Source organism: Doryrhamphus excisus, linkage group LG20 (genome assembly GCF_037039965.1).
Source record: "Doryrhamphus excisus strain RoL-2023G ecotype Guam linkage group LG20, RoL_Dexc_Guam_v1.1, whole genome shotgun sequence".
NCBI classification, from domain to species: domain Eukaryota; kingdom Metazoa; phylum Chordata; class Actinopteri; order Syngnathiformes; family Syngnathidae; genus Doryrhamphus; species Doryrhamphus excisus.
In genome coordinates, this window is record NC_136376.1 from 4602895 (window position 1) to 4623790 (window position 20896).

Consider the following 20896-nt stretch of genomic DNA (forward strand, 5'->3'; position numbering starts at 1 on the left):
CTGGTTCCAAAATATGATCTACAAATAGATCAAAGTTCATAACATTGGAAGCATCATTTAGATGTGAGAACTTTACGTATTTCATTCATATAATAATAATGGTGTTCTCCAAATGACATGTCAACATTGTATTATATTTTGTTTTTTCTTTTATCTACCTCGCTACCTATCGTATTTATTTCTATCATGTCATGTCATGTCAAGGAGGACATAAAACGGTGTTGCATAATCGGAATTGCCACTGGGCTGTGGAGTGTGGAGAAACGGCGTCGCCTTGTGGACACAAATAGTACTACACAAATAAATGTAAACACATTAACAACTAAATAGTATATTACAATAAAAATATGTTTGATTAAAAGAGGAACCGTACGAAATCAACATACTAATAGGTTATTATGGGAATATGTACATATATATGAATGATTAATCATGTTATTATTTAATAACATTACCTTGTGTGTTTTGTATGTCTTTTATTAAGGCTTTGATGGCGAAATATATGCAAAATATCGCAAATAACCATAGGAGTGTGTGCACAAACGTCATTTTTGACCTATAGGCAATCTATCTTTATTCTTCATAACACTTTTTTTTTCTATATTACTTCAAATATGAAGAAAAAAAATTGTATTGTATGTAAAAAGGGAAAAAAGAACCAGAACATGACGGCTCCCTCATTGGCTTTTGAGGAAGCATTTGATGGGCCTATTAACTTTCATGTAACATTGTTTCTTGCAGGCATACACAGCTTGTGTGTGTGTATGTGTGTGTGTATGTGTGTGTGCGTGTGTATGTGTGTGTGTGATTACTGCGAGAAATGTGCTTTCATACTCAACCTCTTTTACGCAAGTCCTGGAAGACACATATAGCGGCTGGGGTATAAAAAAACACAACAGCGACCCGGATGACGATTTTGGTATCGGATAAACTGACGTGAGTGATATTTGATGCTTTTAAATGCAACGCCGAGCCGCTTGTAGGGATACATTCGCGATTTATATTGATTTAGGTGCGATATCATGGATGGGAATGCGATTGCCTTAAGAACAATGCTCCAAAGTTGTCAATATTCGCAAAATACCTCTAAGTAATGACTTCCGCATCTCACACGTCTTAAAGTGTATCGTATTTGTGTTGAATTTTGTTTTTAAAATGAGGTTATGTATGTAAACACGGGCAATGTTTCACTATCCTGTTTTGTGTACCTTCCAGGACCTGTGGCAATCCATTCAAGGCAGCAAGTTTGGAGAGCGTGTTGAGTTGAATCGATTCATAACGTCGAGATGGAGCCGAACTCACTCAAGGTAACGTTTGCTCAGCCTCCTCACTTCTTATTTATCTTTTTCATTTTAACCACAAAAAACACAACTTTGAAGTATTGTCGTATGTTCGGTGTTGACCGCATTTTGTGTGTCAGCCAGTCCTTTTAACGCCTATAAATAGCGACATTGTTATAGGAAATATACGCCGATAGTGGCAGTTGTTGGACGTTTATTTACCACAAAAAAAATGTATTTGACTGTTTACATGTGTTTTTAATTTTTCCTCACAGTGGGTGGGCTCGTCTTGCGGTTTACACGGACCATATATATTCTATAAAGCCTTCAAATTCAACCGGGACTCCAAAGCGAGGATCTTGTCCCTGGGAGACTTTTTCTTGGTGCGATGTAAGCCGGAGGAGCCTGTTTGCATAGCGGAGCTGCAGCTTCTCTGGGAGGAAAGGACGAGCAAGCAACTTTTATCCAGCTCTAAACTTTATTTTCTACCAGAGGACACTCCCCAGGGACGGAATGTCTCCCACGGAGAGGTAGGACATATTCATCAAGCTGGTTTAAAAAAAAAAACACATAAATGTCGCATTTTCTCCACTTTATTGTCAATGCATGCATGCATACATGCATGCATAACCCCCCCTCCACCTCCTTCTGTGCAACTCCTCCTCATCCCCTCTTCATTGCATTCCCTGGCATATTTAGTGCATTAATTAGTTGGCTTTGGGATGTGAGCTCTGAGTGTACTTTAGTGTGTGTGCACTTGTCCAGCAGCATGATCAAGCAGATTCATAATAATAAAGAAGCATAATAGAGCCTGTCAAATTGTGACATATGTAAGGCGGAAATGGCACTGTATGCACACACATACACACTTGCTGATTTATTGATAGGGTGATATTATGCACCCCATGCTTGTAATTTTTCATGCTGGCAGTGCAATGCTCTGATTACTCAGCTGGTGCTTATGTCCCTGTACTCTATTTGTGCTTTTTATTTCATGTCTTACTCTACTTGTTTTTTCTGGTTGCTTTTGATTACACACACACACACACACACACACATAAAAACAGATTTTCTTGTTGTGTGGCAGCAGAGCACAAAGAAAGCTTGTGTTTGTGCTCGAGTCTTCCGCTCAAGGTTTACTTACATTCTTTCCTCTTGAGTAATAAGAGTGCCTATCACGTTTCCCTTTCATGAGAAACATGGCTATTTATGGCCCTGCATCTTACACAAGCTATCATCTTTGTCGCTCAAATGCCTATTATGAGCGGGGGTATCATCTCCAGAAGACCCCCCCCCCTCCATCCCCACTCCCACCATTCTATCCTTCCCTCTAAATGAAAATAACCGCCTTTAACACACCGCAATTATTTAGTTATCACTCAAAGGCCAACTTGAGCAATATCTTAGCCCTGCCCCCCCCCCCCCCCCCTTTTTCCTTTGCAGGCGTTCTTCCCATAGGAAATGCCACAAATAGAGTTAATCTGTTCCAGGGTCAAACTGTCAACATTGTGACACGTTTACTGCGCGTTCAACATTGTGACCTTTTCAACTTTTTTTTTACAAGTGTGAAAATAAGTTAACCACTGTATGTTGGAACTTTAAAAAAGGATATATAGCCTACTCAGGTTGATATTATTGACTGGAAAACACAATATTAATAGCAATTGTAATATTGTGAGGAAGTCGAATTTCATTTGAGAGAATAACGTTGTGACATAAGGAGGAATAATGTTCACCTCATGAGATCAAACTTGTAATTCCGGAATCAATGTGCTGTATGTGTAAAGACAACTTAAAAAAAAAGCAGTAATATTGTGAGCAAACAGTTATACTGCACGTATATATACTTATTAGGTTGAAATACTGCCCCTTTTCCCCTTTACAAGCATTTTTCCCATAGGAAGTGCTACAAATGGAATTAATCTGTTCCAGGGTCAAACTGTCAACATTGTGACACTTAAATCAACTGTCCGTTTCACATTTTGATCTTTTCAACGGCCTTACAAGTGTAAGAATAAGTCAAGCATTGAAACTTAAGAGAGATAAATAGCGTATGTAGCAAATATATTATATAAATATTCAGAGAATATTTTCATAGCGTTGGTGGTTGGAACACTTGGCACAACACTTTGCCTACCTTGCTACCTGGTGTATGAATGTGTGGCGTGAATTGGCAGCCATGTTTCCGTCAGACTACCCCAGGTCACCTGTGCCTACAGATGTAACTCACCATCACCAGTGTGTGACTGAATAATGGGTTCCTTGTGAAGCGCTTTGGGTGCAGTGAAAAGTGCTGTAATAATCTAATTCCATTATTATTAATATTGGATCAAAGTTGTGATTTTGGAGTGAAAGTACATTTAAATGTTGTGGGAATATTGTTTTCTCGGAGTTTCATATAATGAGGTTTGCGTATTTGAAAGTAAGCCCTGAAAGAAGTTTGGGATGGCTCTAGGCTTCATAGTTTTTTTCTTCCCTGGTACAAGTTATATGAGCTGAGTGGGACCAATCACAGCAGAGTGGGCGTGCCTGGAGGTGGAGTAAATCAAAATTGAAAAAAATTCCAGGGAAATAAAGCGGGAATAGGTGCAGATTCTGGAAGATCTAGACAGCTTTCCGGCGCTTCATTGGGTGTAGCTGCTCTATGGGAGTCCACAACTGGATACAAACGTCCGAAAATGAGCAAAATAGGTCATTTAAGAGTAAAAGTCATAGAGAGAAAAAGTCATAACATTGTGCGCAAGAAATGTATTCCATGCATATATATGTACTTTTATATTATCACTATTATTATTATATACTTTTAAAGCAATTTTACACAATTTTACTGCAAGATTAAAGCTGTAATTTGTATGAGGAAAAATAGTTACAAGAATAAAATCATAACATGGGAGAAAATGTTCTAATATTATGACATAATATTACACAACATGTAATATTATACCAGAAAGAGAAGCATAATAGGATAAACATACCATACCTGTGATAAGCATCATAGATTGAAGGAAGATGATTGGGTGTGCCTTCTGTTCTGCTGTTGTTATTATTGCTTGTCGCTTTTCGCCTCATTTTAACCGAGACAGACAGCACTTTTGTGTCTTCAAAAAATGATTTGTGTAACAATAACTTGAATAAATTTCTGCCTCTATGGTTGTCGTCACATTTTTCCTCTCCACTTTTGCTGTTTGTGTATGACTCTTCTGTCTTAGCATTGCTTACATTCCCATCTAAATCTGGAAAATATCCTTGTATCTCTGCTCTGTCAAGGAAATATTTTCTCTTTGGACTCAATCAAAGCAAAGACAATCATCCCGTTAGTGAAATTGATGACAGGGCAGAAAAAAAAGGAAGAAAATCATATCTTACTGAGCCAAAAAAGCAATTTCCTCCCCCTTATTTTCTTTTGCATGAATTATGCAGCAGCTTGCATCACATCGGCGCTTGCAAACAGCACTTTGAAGACTTGCATAGAGGGTGGGTTGGGGAGGGAAGGGGGGGGGGGGCATGATATTTTGTTTTGCGGATGATGCGTTCAAGTGCAACACATTTGCTCCCCCCTGCTCTGCACTGTACATTACAAGAGAGGGGAGATAGGAGGGTAGAGGGTGGGGGCAACCGGTCCTGACAAGCTTCCAGTCCGTTTTTATGACCTTCGCTGAGCACATTCTCGCTGACTTTGCCCCGCGACGCTAATCTGTGCCGCATGAGTCAGCGAGGAACGTTTACAGATGCAACATATAATCCAAAAAAACAAAACATTAGCGCAAAAAAAAAAGGGGGGGGGGGGTTGAAACCCAGCCTTACACAGAGATATTAAATGTATGCCCGTGTGGGAAAATGTAAACACGAGTTACATTTTTAGCCACAGTGAGCGTGAGATGGGGGGGGGGGGGTGTTATGCCTTTATGAATCGCCCCCCCCCCACCTCCATTAGTTACATTCTCTACCGGACTGGCTCATGAGGGCAGATTAATGGCCGCCGGGTCATTCGGAACTGTAAATCTGTAACCCGGGCGAGCGCTTCAGATTAGCCCAGTGACCCCCACGCAGATATGAACTTTGCTTCTCCCGGGAAGCATCGAAGCATTCACTGCAACTCCGCCGGTAATTTGAGGCGCATGACACACATTCTTGCGTCGGCGTTTTGTAAACACACAACCGCTCTTGTCATGTTGCTGCATTTTTTGAAACGATCTCCATCTTGTAAACGGCGATTATCCCAACGCCGTAGCGCCCGTGCGGTTCTTTCATTGCATCAAATCAGCCTTTTTATTGAAGCAGCTCAGCAGAATTGGATTACCGATTCAGTGGCGCCCTCTGTGTGCCCGGCTGTGATGTCATTTCCTGCTTGTTTCTCTGCTATTTGTTTGCCTCTCGACAACCCCTCTCCGGGCTCCTATTTTGGCGTGTTCTTTGCCGTGCTGTGCACTGACAAGAGGCGCCAACCCGTGACCCACTGTGCTTGTTTTTTTTCTGCCGGGGGGGTCGGAGGTCAATTCCTTTTAAAGGCAGCTAGTGTTAAATCCGGCTGGCCAGGGCCGGAGCTAAGAAATAATGGTTTACTCAAGCAAACGTGGTGTCCGCTACAAAGGATTATTGTGAGAATGCAGTCACTGTAATACCGTGTGGGTATAAAGTTGTAATATTAGTCCAAAATATTGTTATATTATATTATATTACGATATTGAAAGACAAATTATATGTAGTATTGTGATCACTAGGTGTCAATGTTGCAATGAGGAGACATGATATTATATTAGATTATTTTAACACTGCATAGAATCAGCCATGGCATGTCCAGGGCAACACAGTGAAAAGAATTAACCCTCCCATTCCATGTGGAAGTGGTACATATTTGGCTGCTTTCTTTGTCCTTCTGCCCTAATCCGTTTGAAAACCTTTTATGTTTAGTGTACATAAATTGGAGGCTAACTAGTTAGCTTGCTAGCATGCTATGTTTAAAGCTGTGGCTGTCTCCCGTGTCCCTGCAGTGATCCTGTAGCCTGTGCATTACAGTTGAGCAATGTGTTGTAAGTGGGAGTGTAGAAATGGCTGTCGTATTGTTTCATGTCTTTAGGGCTATGGGGGGGAGAGTCATCCTCCCATGTTGTGTGGAAGTGGTGTTTGTTTTGTCTTCTTTTTGAACAGGGGTCACCAACATTGTCCCCCACGGCTACAGAGGCACCTGCTAGCCTGCTTTCATTACTCAGCTTGTCAGTAAACAGTGTGAGAATACTGGAAAGAAATGCATTCTGATACCAGCATTTTGTTCATGTTCTAATAAAACATGCACATTCGGTTTGTTTGGGTTGAAATAAGCTAAGAAAATAAATGTGGGAAAAAAAGTAATATTGGCCATTTTCATTTTGTAAAAGTAGTCACAAGAAATAAATTGGGCACCGCTGGTTGAGAATAAGTCAATTGGAGTTGCTCACTAGTTAGCTCAGTGGCTTGCTAAGCTAGCCAGAGCTGTCTATTGTGTCCCTGAGGGATCCCGTAGCCTGAGCAATGTGGTGTAAACAATAACAGTGTAACTATAGGGGTGTTATCTCATGTCTGGAGGGCTCTAAGCAGGATTTCTAGGTTTTCAAATTAAAAAAAATATACAGTTTATTAATACTGACTTCTATTGGTGGCAATTCTTGTTGTGTGTGTGTGTGGAAGCAATTAACTGCTAGCTAAATGATGGACGACTGTACTAATGAACAGTAATAATAATATACTGTTTCAACTATAACACAAAGCTGATATGCAAGCTGTTTTTCATTGAAATATTCACAACCTTTATTTGTAAAGGCCCCAGAATCCTTTGATTTTTGATGATAATAATCATTTATATCTTAAAAAAATGAAATATTACAACAACTAAGAGTAAAGTTTATTTAAAAAATGTAATTGGATGAGAATAAAGAAGGAGTAAAAGTTAAAATAAGTAAATAAATGATTTAAATGTTACCAGCTGGGAGGAAAACATCAAAATATAATCATTGTATTAAGATCATAAATACAAATGCTGTAATAGTACGGGAAATAAGTGGCAATAACATGCAAAAAAGTAATATTTGACATGAATTTTGACATCACTCCAACTTGCTTGACTCATGCACCTTTCCCGTAATGTAACATCTCTCTTCCTCTTGTTTTTTTTTCTTATCAACATGACCCCAATACTCTTTTTTTGTCCTTGCTGTGCCTGACACACAGATCTGGAGGCAAGCATTGATGTATTTAATCTGAGTTAACTATTAAGTCCATATGTGGAGGAAGCTGTTATGTTTCATTGTATGGCGGGGCCCGGCGGGGACTGGCGGGCCCTGTTTACCCCCACCGGTTGAGCCCCGCTCGCTCTTTAAACAGGCTTTGTGTGGAGTTGCTCAGCCATTATGGCAAACCCCTCCACTGGGGCCTCCTCGCTATTTGTCTGCCTGCTAACTGCCAGCGACTGAACATTGACGTGGGTTTAAAACTCAACCAGCGACACCTTGCTTTCTAAATGTGCTCCACTCCATATCAAGAAACATATTGCTGAAAGGGAAAGAAATATGTGTTCATGTTTCACATCAGGATTGGGAATTATGGGTCAAAATTCACCCCCAAAAATTGTACTTGCCCTTTAAGGGAAGCCGTAACATCTTTGCAGGGGCCCCAGCGATTTTTTGTCTAATGATGATACAACTTTGGGGATGTTTGTAGTACATGATGATTTTGACCTTTATCATTTGCCTGCTGAGCGTTTAAGTCCGATAATTAACAGTATCGATAATTGTCAGCATAAAAATGCAATATCTGTATCATATTTGTTTTTCCCAATCATGAAAAACGATATAAAAAATGCTGTACACAACACATTAGTGGTGTGTTGACCATGAACGAATGGGTCAAAAGAACTGGTTCTTTTTTTGTGAATGGAACGAACGAGGTCACCGCCCTCAAAATACCCGTACAGTCCGTTCAGTTTCAAATGCTTTTTTTTTTGGATTGGCTGGAGAGTCGGTTCATCATTCGGTGTCGGTGACCTCGTTCATTCCGTTCACAAAAAAAGAACCAGTTATTTTGACCCATTCGTTCATGATCGACACACCACTAATGTGTTGTGTACAGCATTTTTCATCGTTTTTCATGTTTCAAGTTTCATGTTTCAAGTTGTATCATCAGTTCTTTTGACCCGTTCGTTCATGACCGACACACTACTAGTCATCATCATGTGTCGTTGCGCTGTTGAGTCGGAACAAACGTGAACACGAACTGACTCGAACTGACTCGACATGGCTGATCGGGTCTATGCACAGGGGGAGATCACAGGCTAACGACCAATTGACTGAAATGAACAAAATGAACGGATCTTTTGAATGAACCGGAATGATCCGCTTCACTGAAATGATCGTTTTTGCCCACCACTACAACAGGTGTTCATTCCACCACAGGAGAGATGTCATGTTACACATATCGGTATTGGTATCGGTATCAGCAATATAGTTTTTTGGCATTAAAGCCAATATCGGTCATCCCTAATTGCTGCCAATTGACGTTTTGATGCGTGCAAGCACACAGTTTAGTTCCAAATATGAAAATTATAAATAGTTAATGGTGTTATATTTATATTTCACCCAGACGAGGACCAATCAGGTGGAGTTTAATTGATCAACCAATGAGCGGACAGGATGCTAATCAGTACGCTATACTGATCCCCCGGTGCTATCTGACATTTCTAAAAAAAGAATACAGAGATACAAAGAAAAAAAGATGCCTGAGTAAACATGGCGAGTACATTTACATTAATTTATACCGACATTTACAGTATGTACGTTTATATTCAATACTAGCAAGATACGCTACTAGCAAGACAGCCAGAACCGTGAACTATGAACACATCGGCGTGTAGCTGGTCACAGACGTTCGCTTGAACCTGAAACGTATCTACATATATTCTGCTGCTGGTTACTAAAGAACGGGGAAAAGGTAGAAAAAATGAGTCCAATATTGTTTTGGTAGTTAGAATATTCAGTGTGCCTTGAAAAATCAGTCCAAAATGGGGTTGTTTTTTAAAAAATGTAGGGCATATCAATAATTGGACGATGCCTGCTGGAATACATGGTGGTTGTTTTTTTTCCTGTTATTTTTCTTGTATGGGATCTGATTGGATGCTGCAGGTGTAGCCAACGTTGCAGCCCGCCGGGTGTATTCTTGGATTGTGTTAAGTTAATGCGCTGTTATAATCACCTTTGATTTCTTCTGACCTCTCACACACACACACGCACGCACACACACACGCACGGTGACAAGCTAGGAGTGCAGCAGTAGGCTGGTATTGATTGCTGTGGAAAACACTTTGGCGTCCATCCAGGGTGCGTTTCTTCACAACATGGCAGTAGTCCATGCGTGTGCCCCAGAAGCCAGCTTGTAGGCAAATTAGATTGTATTCATTTGCTGCTTCTTTGATTTTTTCCTGAGGGGGTGTGTGTATTGGGGGTGGGGTGGGTTTGAATCCCTGAATGACTAATTCGGGCATGTGGGACATACAGTACATACATACAAGCCGAGCTAAGTGGCTTAGCCGTGCAGCGTTTTGATGGATAAGGTGCCGGTGATGAATAAATGGGTGTAAATGTGATACGACATGGTACAAGTCGCTCGCTTGTCGTGTGTGTGTGTGTGTGTGTGTATATTATAGCACAACATCTCCTCACGCATGCGACAATGGCAGGAATTTTCGAGGTGGCGGGGCGCTTGGTTAATGTGCACGCCTGCGCCGCAGAACAAGTCATTAACTCAGAGCGCTGCCCTCAAGTGAATTCCTCGCCATTGCTGAAATAGCATGTAAATTATTACCAGCTTTTTAGGATGGGGGTAATTTAAACCTTTTCCAATGGAATACACTCGACTTCAAAGGCTATAAAAATATGAACTCTTGCTTTTGGTTGCTTTCATCCCCCCCCCTCGCCTTTTCTCCACACTTTTTGTCTTTCACAATCTTCTAATTCTTTTATTTTTTCTTCTAATGATACGTTCCTGCAGCCTCAGCTTTTGTCAACACTGGCAGGACTTTTCCATGTTGCTTTATTTTTTTTTTTCACATCGCCACTGACTCTAGGCTTTTTAGATTGTTTGGGCAAACCAAAAAAAGACATAATACAAGCAAAAAGTTGTAAATATGTGAGGAAAAACTTGACATTTTATCAGAACTGGGTTATGTTTTTACTAGGCGGATAGTGGGCGGATCGTAAAAAAAAACAAAACTAAAAATAATATTTGAAAATGTCGGCTTCTACACTGAGACTGCTGATTTTACTCATTTAGTTATTAACTATTAATAAAAACTTTTCATATTATGTGTTTATTATGCCTCCAGACTGATTTAGACACAACCTGTATTACAAAAGTTGTAATGGAATGTGAAAAAAAATCATATACAGTAACCTCCTCGTTTATTGTGGTTAATTTGTTTAGAAATGTCATATTGTCATAATTAGAGCATAGAAAACTTTGTTACGACCTTCTAAATATTTAGAATATTTAGAATATTTAGCTTTTAACATTATTAGAGCCCCCTAGACATGTAATAACACCCCTATAGGCAACTTTACACTCATATTACCCAATATAGGACTAAATAAGACAGTAAAGAAAAAAAATAAGACATATTAGACATAAATAAGACAGACTCATACGATGGCATTGGCATTTTTTCTGATCAGCATACTTCCTGCGGTGGCTATTGCCTCAATGTAATATTTCCGCCACCTAGCGACTAGAGTAGACGACTTGAATGTGTCTTCCGAATGCCTCGTATTTATATTTTTGTTTAATTAGCCATTTTTATGCTTGGAAGTTTATTTATAGTTTATTTGATTAAAAATGCACATTTTGGACTAAAAGACTGTTTAGGAATGAATTTATTTGAAAAACTGACAGAGTTAAGCAGCGGAATTTGAACCATAAAGTGGCGAGGAACTGAGTTATATATTTATTTATGATAAAAATTGCTATATTACGAGAAGAAAGTTGTAATATGTGAGGGAAAAACTTGTTATAATACAAGAACAAAGTTGTCATTTTATGATTAAAAAAAAAGCCCCTCGGCACGGCGGTCTAGTGGTTAGCGCGCAGACCTCACAGCTAGGAGACCAGGGTTCAATTCCACCCTCGGCCATCTCTGTGTGGAGTTTGCATGTTCTCCCCGTGCATGCGTGGGTTTTCTCCGGGTACTCCGGTTTCCTCCCACATTCCAAAAACATGCTAGGTTAATTGGCGACTCCAAATTGTCCATAGGTATGAATGTGAGTGTGAATGGTTGTTTGTCTATATGTGCCCTGTGATTGGCTGGCCACCAGTCCAGGGTGTACCCCGCCTCTCGCCTGAAGACAGCTGGGATAGGCTCCAGCACCCCCGCGACCCTCGTGAGGAAAAAACGGTAGAAAATGAATGAATGAATGAAAAAAAGCCCCAGACATTCCCAGAGTAATTTTTGACATGTCACTTGTTTATGTTATAAAAAGTCCAAATATAAAAGTCCTGATATGCAAAAAAGATGTTATGAAAATAAAGTTGTGTTCCACTGACGAGCCAAACAACATGACTCCACGGGCTGGCAGCCTCTGTGGATCGTTATTATAAGAAACTCTCCTTTTTTATTTTCACATTAGTCTTTCTTGGAATCAGGGCTTTTAAAACTCCAGGCGGCTACAAAGCTGCTGCAGAGATTCCAAGAAGGCTGACACAGCATTTTTTTTTTAATGCAGCGTCACCCAACCAGGATGGATGCCTCACTCTGTTTGACAAAGCCTTTGAAAAGTTGGAGCCGTATTTCCCCCCTCTTTGCTTCTTGTGTCTTTGAAAGGGAAGTTCATACATCAGCCTGTAAGAGCAATCTCCTAATGGAATCAGTGAATAAAAGATGAGTTCAATGCCCCTGCAGATAATACAGCAACTTCTATGCATATGAATAAACTGCATGCATTAAGTCCCGCTGCACAACATTACTTGTCGTCATTTTCACCTTTTATTTTTTTCCTGTGTTACTGGCGCACCTGCAGACATTTTGAAGCAACGCTAATTCTAATCCAATTGGCTCCCTCCTTTTTTTTTACCCCGTTTTAATTCCCAGGAAAGTTTGTTTTGGGACACCCAAGCCAAGGTCAGTCATGTGGAGGGGAGATAGATAATGAACTCATATTGTGTTTCATACTCCTCAGCCCTCCCATCGCTCCCCTCTTCTCCGACTCTGTCTCCTCATTGTCCATGTCACCATGTCCATTACTCAATTACTAATCTCCTCTGGCCTCAGGAATTCCTGCGCTGACCTCTGGGAAGGCAGCAGGCTGAAGCCTTCCCAGCATGACAGCAGCTCCCCTGTACGTGTGCATGTATGTGTGAGTGTGTATATGTGTGTGTGTGTGTGTGTGTGTGTGTGTAGTCGCCCCCGTATTAGAGAGACACCCACCCACTGGGAGCAGCAGCTGCCCCCTCCAATACCCGACCCCAAAAGTCCTGGAAAAGTCGGGACTTGCGATTTGGAGGATATGAAGTGTAGATGTGCTCATTTCAAAAAAGGGTAGCAAAAGTTGGACAATTTGTGTTTCAATCCAAGGGTACTTGGTGATGGCAAAAAGGAAAAGTGTGATGATAACCATAGAACCACAAACAGAACTTGCCACCGCGACAGAGAAGGTTTTGTGTATTATCTAACCCCCCCCATTAAAACAAGAAATGTAAAAAAAACAAACAACAACAACAAATGGACATTTTACAAGAAAAAGACAAAATTCATCATATTAAGAAAATAAGTTGAAGTTGAAATAGTAAAATTATGAGAAACAACTGAAAAAACAATAATGTAGTAATGTTACAGTTATAAATTGAAAATATTATTAGAATAAAGGCAGAATATTATGGAAAAAAAGTGTCATGTATAAATGTAAACAAAAAAGTAGAAAAAATGTTGTATTAATAATATTGTAAATATTTTTGCTTGGTCAACAATGACACAAATCTGAAATACAGGCTTTTTTCTGGAAGTATGAAAAATATCTACAAAGGGTGGTTTAAAAAAATGTAAAATTTTGGCCCCAACGTCCTGTCATTTTTCAGTATGCGTCCCTCAGTCGAAAAAAATGGTAATGGCATGAGATCGGAATGATAAAATTTGATAAAATAAGATATTTGGATAATAAAAAAAGGTTATACTACAATAAAGATGTATGGAAAAAATGACTATTGCAAAAAACATGATTCTAAAACTGTGAGAAAATGTTGAAAAATTACAAGAAAAAAATTACATTTGAAAAAAAGTTCCATAATGTTAAAAGAAAAAGATGGTAATATTACCAGCAGAAATATCAACAGAACAGAGTTGAAAACATCCAACAACTAGATATTGACAAAATATGTAAATATTTTGCCGAAACATGTCTTATAGTATCACGAGAAAAAATATTTTTGACTATGTAATTATGTAATATTCCGCGGAAAAAGTTACTGTAATAGTTTGAGAAAAATAATCGCAATTTTACAGAATTTTATTTTTATTATTCAGATTTTACCCTCATAATAATATTTACGAGCATGTTAGCATTTTTATATTAGCCGCTATCAGAAGTTGCACTGTATGTTGAGTGGTGTGGAGATAAAATTGGATCAATCTCAACATGTTTTGCTCACTAAGTCCACAGATTTGAATATCATATTCCGACTTTTGAAATGAGCGACCCATATTACTGCAGGTTTAATTTGAGTGAGATTTCTGGGACAGATGGGGGGTGGGGTAGGGTTGCGGTTGTCCCCGGAATAAGTTATCTACACTTTAGCACCATCGGTGTGTTTACTCCACTTGCGGCGCATTATGTGCTGTCAAAGCAGTAAAAGTCCCTCAGTAATGTTATCATGCTGCTGCAGTAATAACATGAATAATTGATGGAGGCACAATGCGCGGCGTCCGGCTTCCATTTTGCATTTCAACTCAAGGTTAGTATACGGTAGGGGACGTCCAAAACGAGGTGCGTGTACATGAAGACAAGTGTGCCTATGACGACACAGCGGAGCATCACCTCTCGGCTTCGGGCCGCCAGTCATCTGACCTATATTATGAAGTGGCCTGCTTGCTGGCGCTGTCTGACGCGTCGCTAAACTATCCGCAGGCTAACTGGAAACGACAGCGCGGTGCGGCCGGCCGGGCGGAGTGAAGCCCCCCCCCCCTCGAGGTTGCGGGGTACATATTTGAATGGGAAAATCCGAGTGGAAGACCCCCGCGATGTGGATGAATGCAGTTGGGGCCAAGCTTTTTGTCCTCGGCCATAACAGCTGCAGCGGCATGACTTGACTTGACAGGACTTTCACAAGCTTCTCTTCGTATTTGAACAAGCAATTTGCACTAATCAGTTTGTCCGGCCGGATATTGCCACCTTTTAGCTGTCCTGTCCCACCGGGCTACAAACAACTGATAGAGGACTTTCACAGGTCCTGGTTTTTCCCTCAATATGGAAGTGTCCATGAAGAAGAAACTGTGATTGATCAGAGTGGAGGGGTCCCTGCATGTCATTGTTCTTCAAATATTATTAGCAAAAAATGGAGAGCAAATGTGATGTCCAAAATGCATTATTCAATTATTTGTATTGCAATGTAATATCAAAATATGAAAGTAAAAAAGTTGTAATCTAACGAGAAAAAGTCATCCCGATGAAAAATAAAAGCATTTTAGTAGCGTAACGTGGAAATAGTACAGAAACAAGTCATTTTTTAAGTAGTTATATCATAGAAAAACAAAACAATGGCTAAAGTTGAAACATTTTTGAAAATTTAGGCTGAAGTTGTAATGGTAGAAGAATAAAATGAATATTAAGACAACAAAAACTGTATTTCAATGAAAAAAAGTCATAATTTTAAGATAGTAACGTAATATCCCAAGGAAAAATAACAGTAGTGCAAAGTGGAAACGCTAAAGAAAAAATACATTCTTTCTGAAGTTGTAATATTATGAAAAACAAAACAAAATTTAGGTTGCGGAAAAAGTTTTAATGTTACAAGAGTAAAATCAATATTATGAGAATAAAGTGGTATTATAAAGAGGGAAAAAAGTAAAAATTTTACAAAACAAACACGTAATATTCCGAATTTTAGGAACAGAGAGTTACAATATTTAAGAAAAAAAGTTGTAATATGACAGTCTAAATTTGAGGAAAATTTTATTGTGCAAAAAGTTGTTTATATTATGGGAATAAAGTCAAAATGTTATGGGAAGAAAGTCATAATATTTCCAGAGATATTTAAGAGATTATTTAGATTATTTAAGAAGAATCTGAAAATATTTTTGGGGAAAAAGCAGCAAAAATGGGGAAAAAAAACGCAAGTTCATCCTTTCATTTTTGGCCCTCGCTGGAAAAAGTATACATACATAATATAACGCAATCTAATATCTGTTGATTAGAGCCACAATTGGTTCAAGTTTCACAGTTTCACGTTGATGGTGAGTGGTTAGGGCGCATGCCTCACAGCCAGGAGACCCAAGTTCAATTCCACCCTCGGGCATCTCTGTGTGGAGTTTGCATGTTCTCCCCGTGCATGCGTGGGTTTTCTCCGGGTACTCCGGTTTCCTCCCACATTCCAAAAACATGCTAGGTTAATTAGCGACTCCAAATTGTCCATAGGTATGAATGTGAGTGTGAATGGTTGTTTGTCTATATGTGCCCTGTGATTGGCTGGCCACCAGTCCAGGGTGTACCCCGCCTCTCGCCTGAAGACAGCTGGGATAGGCTCCAGCACCCCTGCGACCCTCGTGAGGAAAAAGCGGTAGAAAATGAAAATTAATGAATGAAACTATTTAACTTTGGATGCACGGCACGGGCCTCACAGACAGGAGACCCGAGTTCAATTCCACCCTCGGTCATCTCTGTGTGGATTTTGCATGTTCTCCCCGTGCATGCGTCGGTTTTCTCCGGGTACTCCGGTTTCCTCCGACATTCCAAAAACATGCTAGGTTAATTGGCGACTCCAAATTGTCCATAGGTATAAATGTGAGTGTGAATGGTTGTTTGTCTATATGTGCCCTGTGATTGGCTGGCGTACCTAGTGTACCCCGCCTCATGCCCGAAGACAGCTGGGATAGGCTCCAGCATGTCTGTGACCCTAGAAAATGAATGAATGAATGAAATATTACGATCTTGTCTCAACATAAAAGGTCTTTGTAGTTACTAATAAGCACTTTTGGTCTTCATTTCAGATATGTAATCAATATTACCGTGAAAAAGACACGTTATGCCTTTTGAAATTGTTCATTTATTCCTCTTGCATTGGCTTCGTAAATGATTTGCTGGATGTGGACCAGAAATGTCAAACATTTCTTGTCCGTCTTCACGGTTGCAAATAAATCTCTGTGTGTTAGTTTTACGTGATGGTGAACGGATTGGCTTTTCTTTGTGTTTTTGAGGTAGTGAGGTTGTTATCTTTACCTCATTTCACACCATGACCAGTTGAATCAGGAGGATGATAACATAGCAAAGTGATAAATGCTCTTTTTTGTATTGTTTTTTTTTTTTAGCTCCACCTCTTATCAGGGCCACATCAGGCACCGTGCAGCCGTTGACGCCCTGGCTTCTCAGTAACTGACTCACTGGCAGACGTCAACTCATTTCCTTAAACATTTCTCAATCAAACTTCCCGACTCGTGCAAACTACCTCGAGCTTTTCCTGACTTGCAGCTCTAAAGCCGACTGCCGAAGACAAAATATTATGGCACGGCTAATGGGTTTAACCTGTTTTTCCAGCCTCCGGCCCGTGTGCTCGTGGACTGATTATATTTGTGGGGGGGGTGTTGACAGCTGCTGAATTGCTCTCACCTGTTGCGCTTTGCTCTCAGGCCAGCCACGTCCTTAAACTGGATCTGCAAACACAACGTTATGATTAATGCACATTTAAAAAAAAAAAAAGCGTAGTAGCAATACGGTACACTCTCTGCTCCGCTTGCTTTTTAATTACTTGCCGATGTGATGAATAGAGCGTGTTATTATACTGCTTTGTGTTCAAAGGGGATTGCATCAAACGTACAGTTTGAGCAGATGAAGCACAATGAGGCTTTTGGGCTTGCGGGCTGAATGCTATTTACTGTTCACTCCACATTATTCAAATGGCACGCCGCCGCCGCCGCCGCCGCTGCTGCTTCTTCCTCCCAAAGCACAACCAGCGGTCCGTTTTTCATTGCACGGAAAGCCGGTTACAGCCACCCGCCACCGCTTGACAGCCGAAGACAGCTCATTATAAGACGAGTGAAAAGCCATGTTTGATGTTTTTACTTAGCCGACGAAGGGAGGGAGGGAGGGAGGCACGGCTATATCAAGCCATCCCTCGCAGGCTTTTCCTTTATAAGGCAATACTGTCTCAAACTGGCGGGGATTTGATATGGCTGCACTCTCACAGCTTAATGTGAGAACTGAATATGGGTAATTGTTTGGACAGAGCACTCGGGGAGAAGCTGGGAAGTTTGTTTTTGCAGAGTGTGCTTTGCTTTCGCTGAAGAGCAGCTGAAATCCAGGATGAACATGTGACATTTAATGGTTAAGGGGGGGGGGGGATTTATAGACGAGACATGGATAGACACGGAGAAAAGGGACAACTGGGGGTTTTCCGGCGCATGCTGGGCAGCATTATCAGATCGCTATGGAAAGAAATGGTGACAAAGCTCTTGTATTGGATGTCATGTTATCACTAATGTGAACAATGACTTGTCGAAATGTGGCAGTGGGGCCTTTTTCCATGTTCGGGGGGGGGGGGGGGGGGGGTGTCACAGTAAGTCTCAAGACTGGTTTTTGGTTTAGTTTTTACAACGGTTACCCTTCCTGGCCCGGAATCTAACCCATATGTCTGCCTTGAAAGGCTATTACAGTATTATTAGTAGTACAGTAGTAGTATGGCTGTCAAAGTTCCCTTTTTTCCCTTTTTTTCCCTTCCCTTTTTTAACATGATCGTTGAGTTTAAGAGCTAATATGCTAATAATAAAGAAAAATAGTAATACAAAAATATGCTTGCTGACTGTATTTTTTAAAATAATGGTCCAAACTTCCCAAATTTATATCCCTTTACATAAAATTTGATCTAATTATTGTTGTAGTTGCACTAGTTGCATTAGAAAAACTGATTTCCATCTGTGATTAAATGTGATTAATTGTGAGTTAACTATGGACAAAAATGATGTGATTAATCGTGATCAAATATTTTAATCGATTGACAGCCCAAATTATTAGTAATTCGTATCAGCATTTCAGCCTCATCTGTTGACATGCTGCATTTTTTATTCTATTTTTCACATTTTTTTGGTTGAATTTTAGAGTCGCATTTTGGACACCTCGAGATGAATCCCGCAATTAACTGGCTTAATTAACTGAAATCATATAGCAATATATTATTTGGTAAGGATGTTATGATGTTATTATATTTTTTTAATCTATAATTATCTGGACTTTACAGACTTAACTGGAAACTGAAACCAGTGAAAAATGGAGAGCAGAACTCTCAATTTCCGGTACCGATATCAGCTGATACCGATAAGTGTAACATGACATATTTCCTGTGGTGGAATCAACACATATGAGTTGTGTATAGCATTTTTTAATGATCAGTTTTCATGATCAGGGAAAAAAATGGAATACCGATATCAACCGATGTCACATTTTTATGCTGATATCGAACATCTGTAAAACATCCGATATAAATCAGTGTACATTTTGGCTTAGTGTGCTGAACAGGAGTTGAGAACGTTCATTTTTATTGTAAGCAATAACTAATTCATCAATATTTCACCTTAGTCAATCAGTCTTGTTTCATTTCGGAGTCAATTCATCGAGAAATATAACAAACAAACCTCCATAAGCCGGTAAAAAATAATCAGCTGTCCAAAAATGGCCCCCCTTAGGAGGACACCCTGAACCCCGGCCCCTGTGTAGGCATCTGTGAATGAGTTTGGTGCAGAAGAACAACCGTCCCTTCCCGACGGTTGAATATGCCGCGATACTTTAGTCCCGATTTGGCACAAGCAGAGCCGTGCCTATAAATCGGTAAATTAAGCAGAGTGGTTGTTTTATGGAGCAAGCGTTGACCTTTTTTTGCCTGGTACCAGATCAGTGTTTTCCCAGGTGAAATATATGATCCGTATGTTTTTTACTGTGTTATCCTTAGGTGTGACAACATCGTGTAAGAAACTGTTTTTTTTTTTAATATATGTATTCCTCGCCGCCTTTGCCAGGCGCTCGCTCGTGTTGGGATTTGCTGGCTCAAGGAGATTTGTGCTGCATGAAAAGAAAAAGATGAAATTGGGTGCAATGGCAATAAAAGTGACTTGAGCGGCATTAAAATAGCAGCTCGCTTGTAAAGCACACAACAATTCACAGCTGAACTACATTTACCGTTACAAAGAACTTCATCTTCTGTATTTATGATCATTATTATATTACTCCGGAGCCTCATTGGCAGTATTGAATCAGACATGACGGAGATGATATCCCTTTACCCGTGCACATCTGTCCTCCACACTCCCATGTTTGTCTAATGGGCATCTTCCGGTGCACGACAGCTAATAGTCTCGCAGAGGGGTAACAAATCTGCTCACTTCCATCTGACTTGTAATTTCTCCACCTATTATTCAACCTCAAAAGATTGAATCCTCTAAGCCAGGGGTCTCAAACTCAATTTACCTGGGGGCCACTGGAGCTAGGGTCTGGGCAAGGCTGGGCCGCATCAGGTTTTCCCCAAAAAAATGCATTTATTAAAAACAGAAAAATATACAAACTTTTTCAGTGCTTTGGTTCCGATTTTCTACAATAAAAGCTCTGATAAAACATTCCACTGTTCTCAAATATCTTAATTTTTATTTTTCTACACAAAATAAGATGAAAAATAAGTAAACAAATCAAGAATAAAGAAAATCAATCAATCAGTAATAAATAAATACAATAATAATAATAATAAAACGGTAAATAATAAAAACTTAAGAAACCACATATAGTTGGTGGGTAGACAAATTATTTTTTCAGATTAAAATGAACAAAGCATTATTAGAGCCCTGTAGACATGACAAAACACGACTATAGACATTTATACTCTTTTTTTATTTACAACATATTGCGCAACTGCAGGGTCTTGAGACACATGCTAACTCGCAAACTAGAGAGCTAGCGACCTAAACGGTAGCCTTCAAGTTATTTCCTTTCAACTTAAATAGCCAAAAACTTACCACTTCCACACGGATAGGGAGGATAACTATTAACAGTTATTTAACCTTTAACATGAACATGAATCAAACGTAATAATTTTTTCTGGGTACATGATACCATACAGCATCCATATCAAATTTGCGCGGGCCGCACTAACATTAAACTTTCATATCAAGGCGGGGGCCTCAAACTAGTGTCCTGCGGGCCACATTTGGCCCGCGGGTTGCGTGTTTGAGACCCCTGCTCTACGCAAATCGTATGCATACAAAAGCTTGATTCATGGTAGCCGAGCTTGAAGATTTACAATGATATTTTCCTCTCAGTGTCATTTTATGCGCGTATAAAAGACCACTGGCTCGTAGCGTTGTGTTTATCCAATGCTTCCTCGCTGTCATAAATCACATTTCTTCTGTTCCCTACACT

At 39.9% G+C, this 20896-nt stretch overlaps 1 protein-coding gene across 2 annotated transcripts in view; it reads left to right on the plus strand.

Moving 5' to 3' along the window:
* The first annotated feature begins 841 nt into the window (after window positions 1–841).
* The window catches only part of arid5b (AT-rich interaction domain 5B), a 113220-nt gene continuing 93165 nt past the window's right edge, over window positions 842–20896 (plus strand). Inside the window, exons 1-3 of one of the 2 annotated variants that reach the window (XM_058058363.2) lie at window positions 842–936; window positions 1216–1307; window positions 1556–1810. In XM_058058363.2, coding sequence (XP_057914346.2) covers window positions 1287–1307; window positions 1556–1810 — 276 coding nt within the window. In that variant the 5' untranslated portion in view covers window positions 842–936; window positions 1216–1286. Of the gene's footprint in view, window positions 937–1066; window positions 1308–1555; window positions 1811–20896 lie in introns of those variants that run through there. The other variant, XM_058058362.2, reaches the window with a different exon arrangement.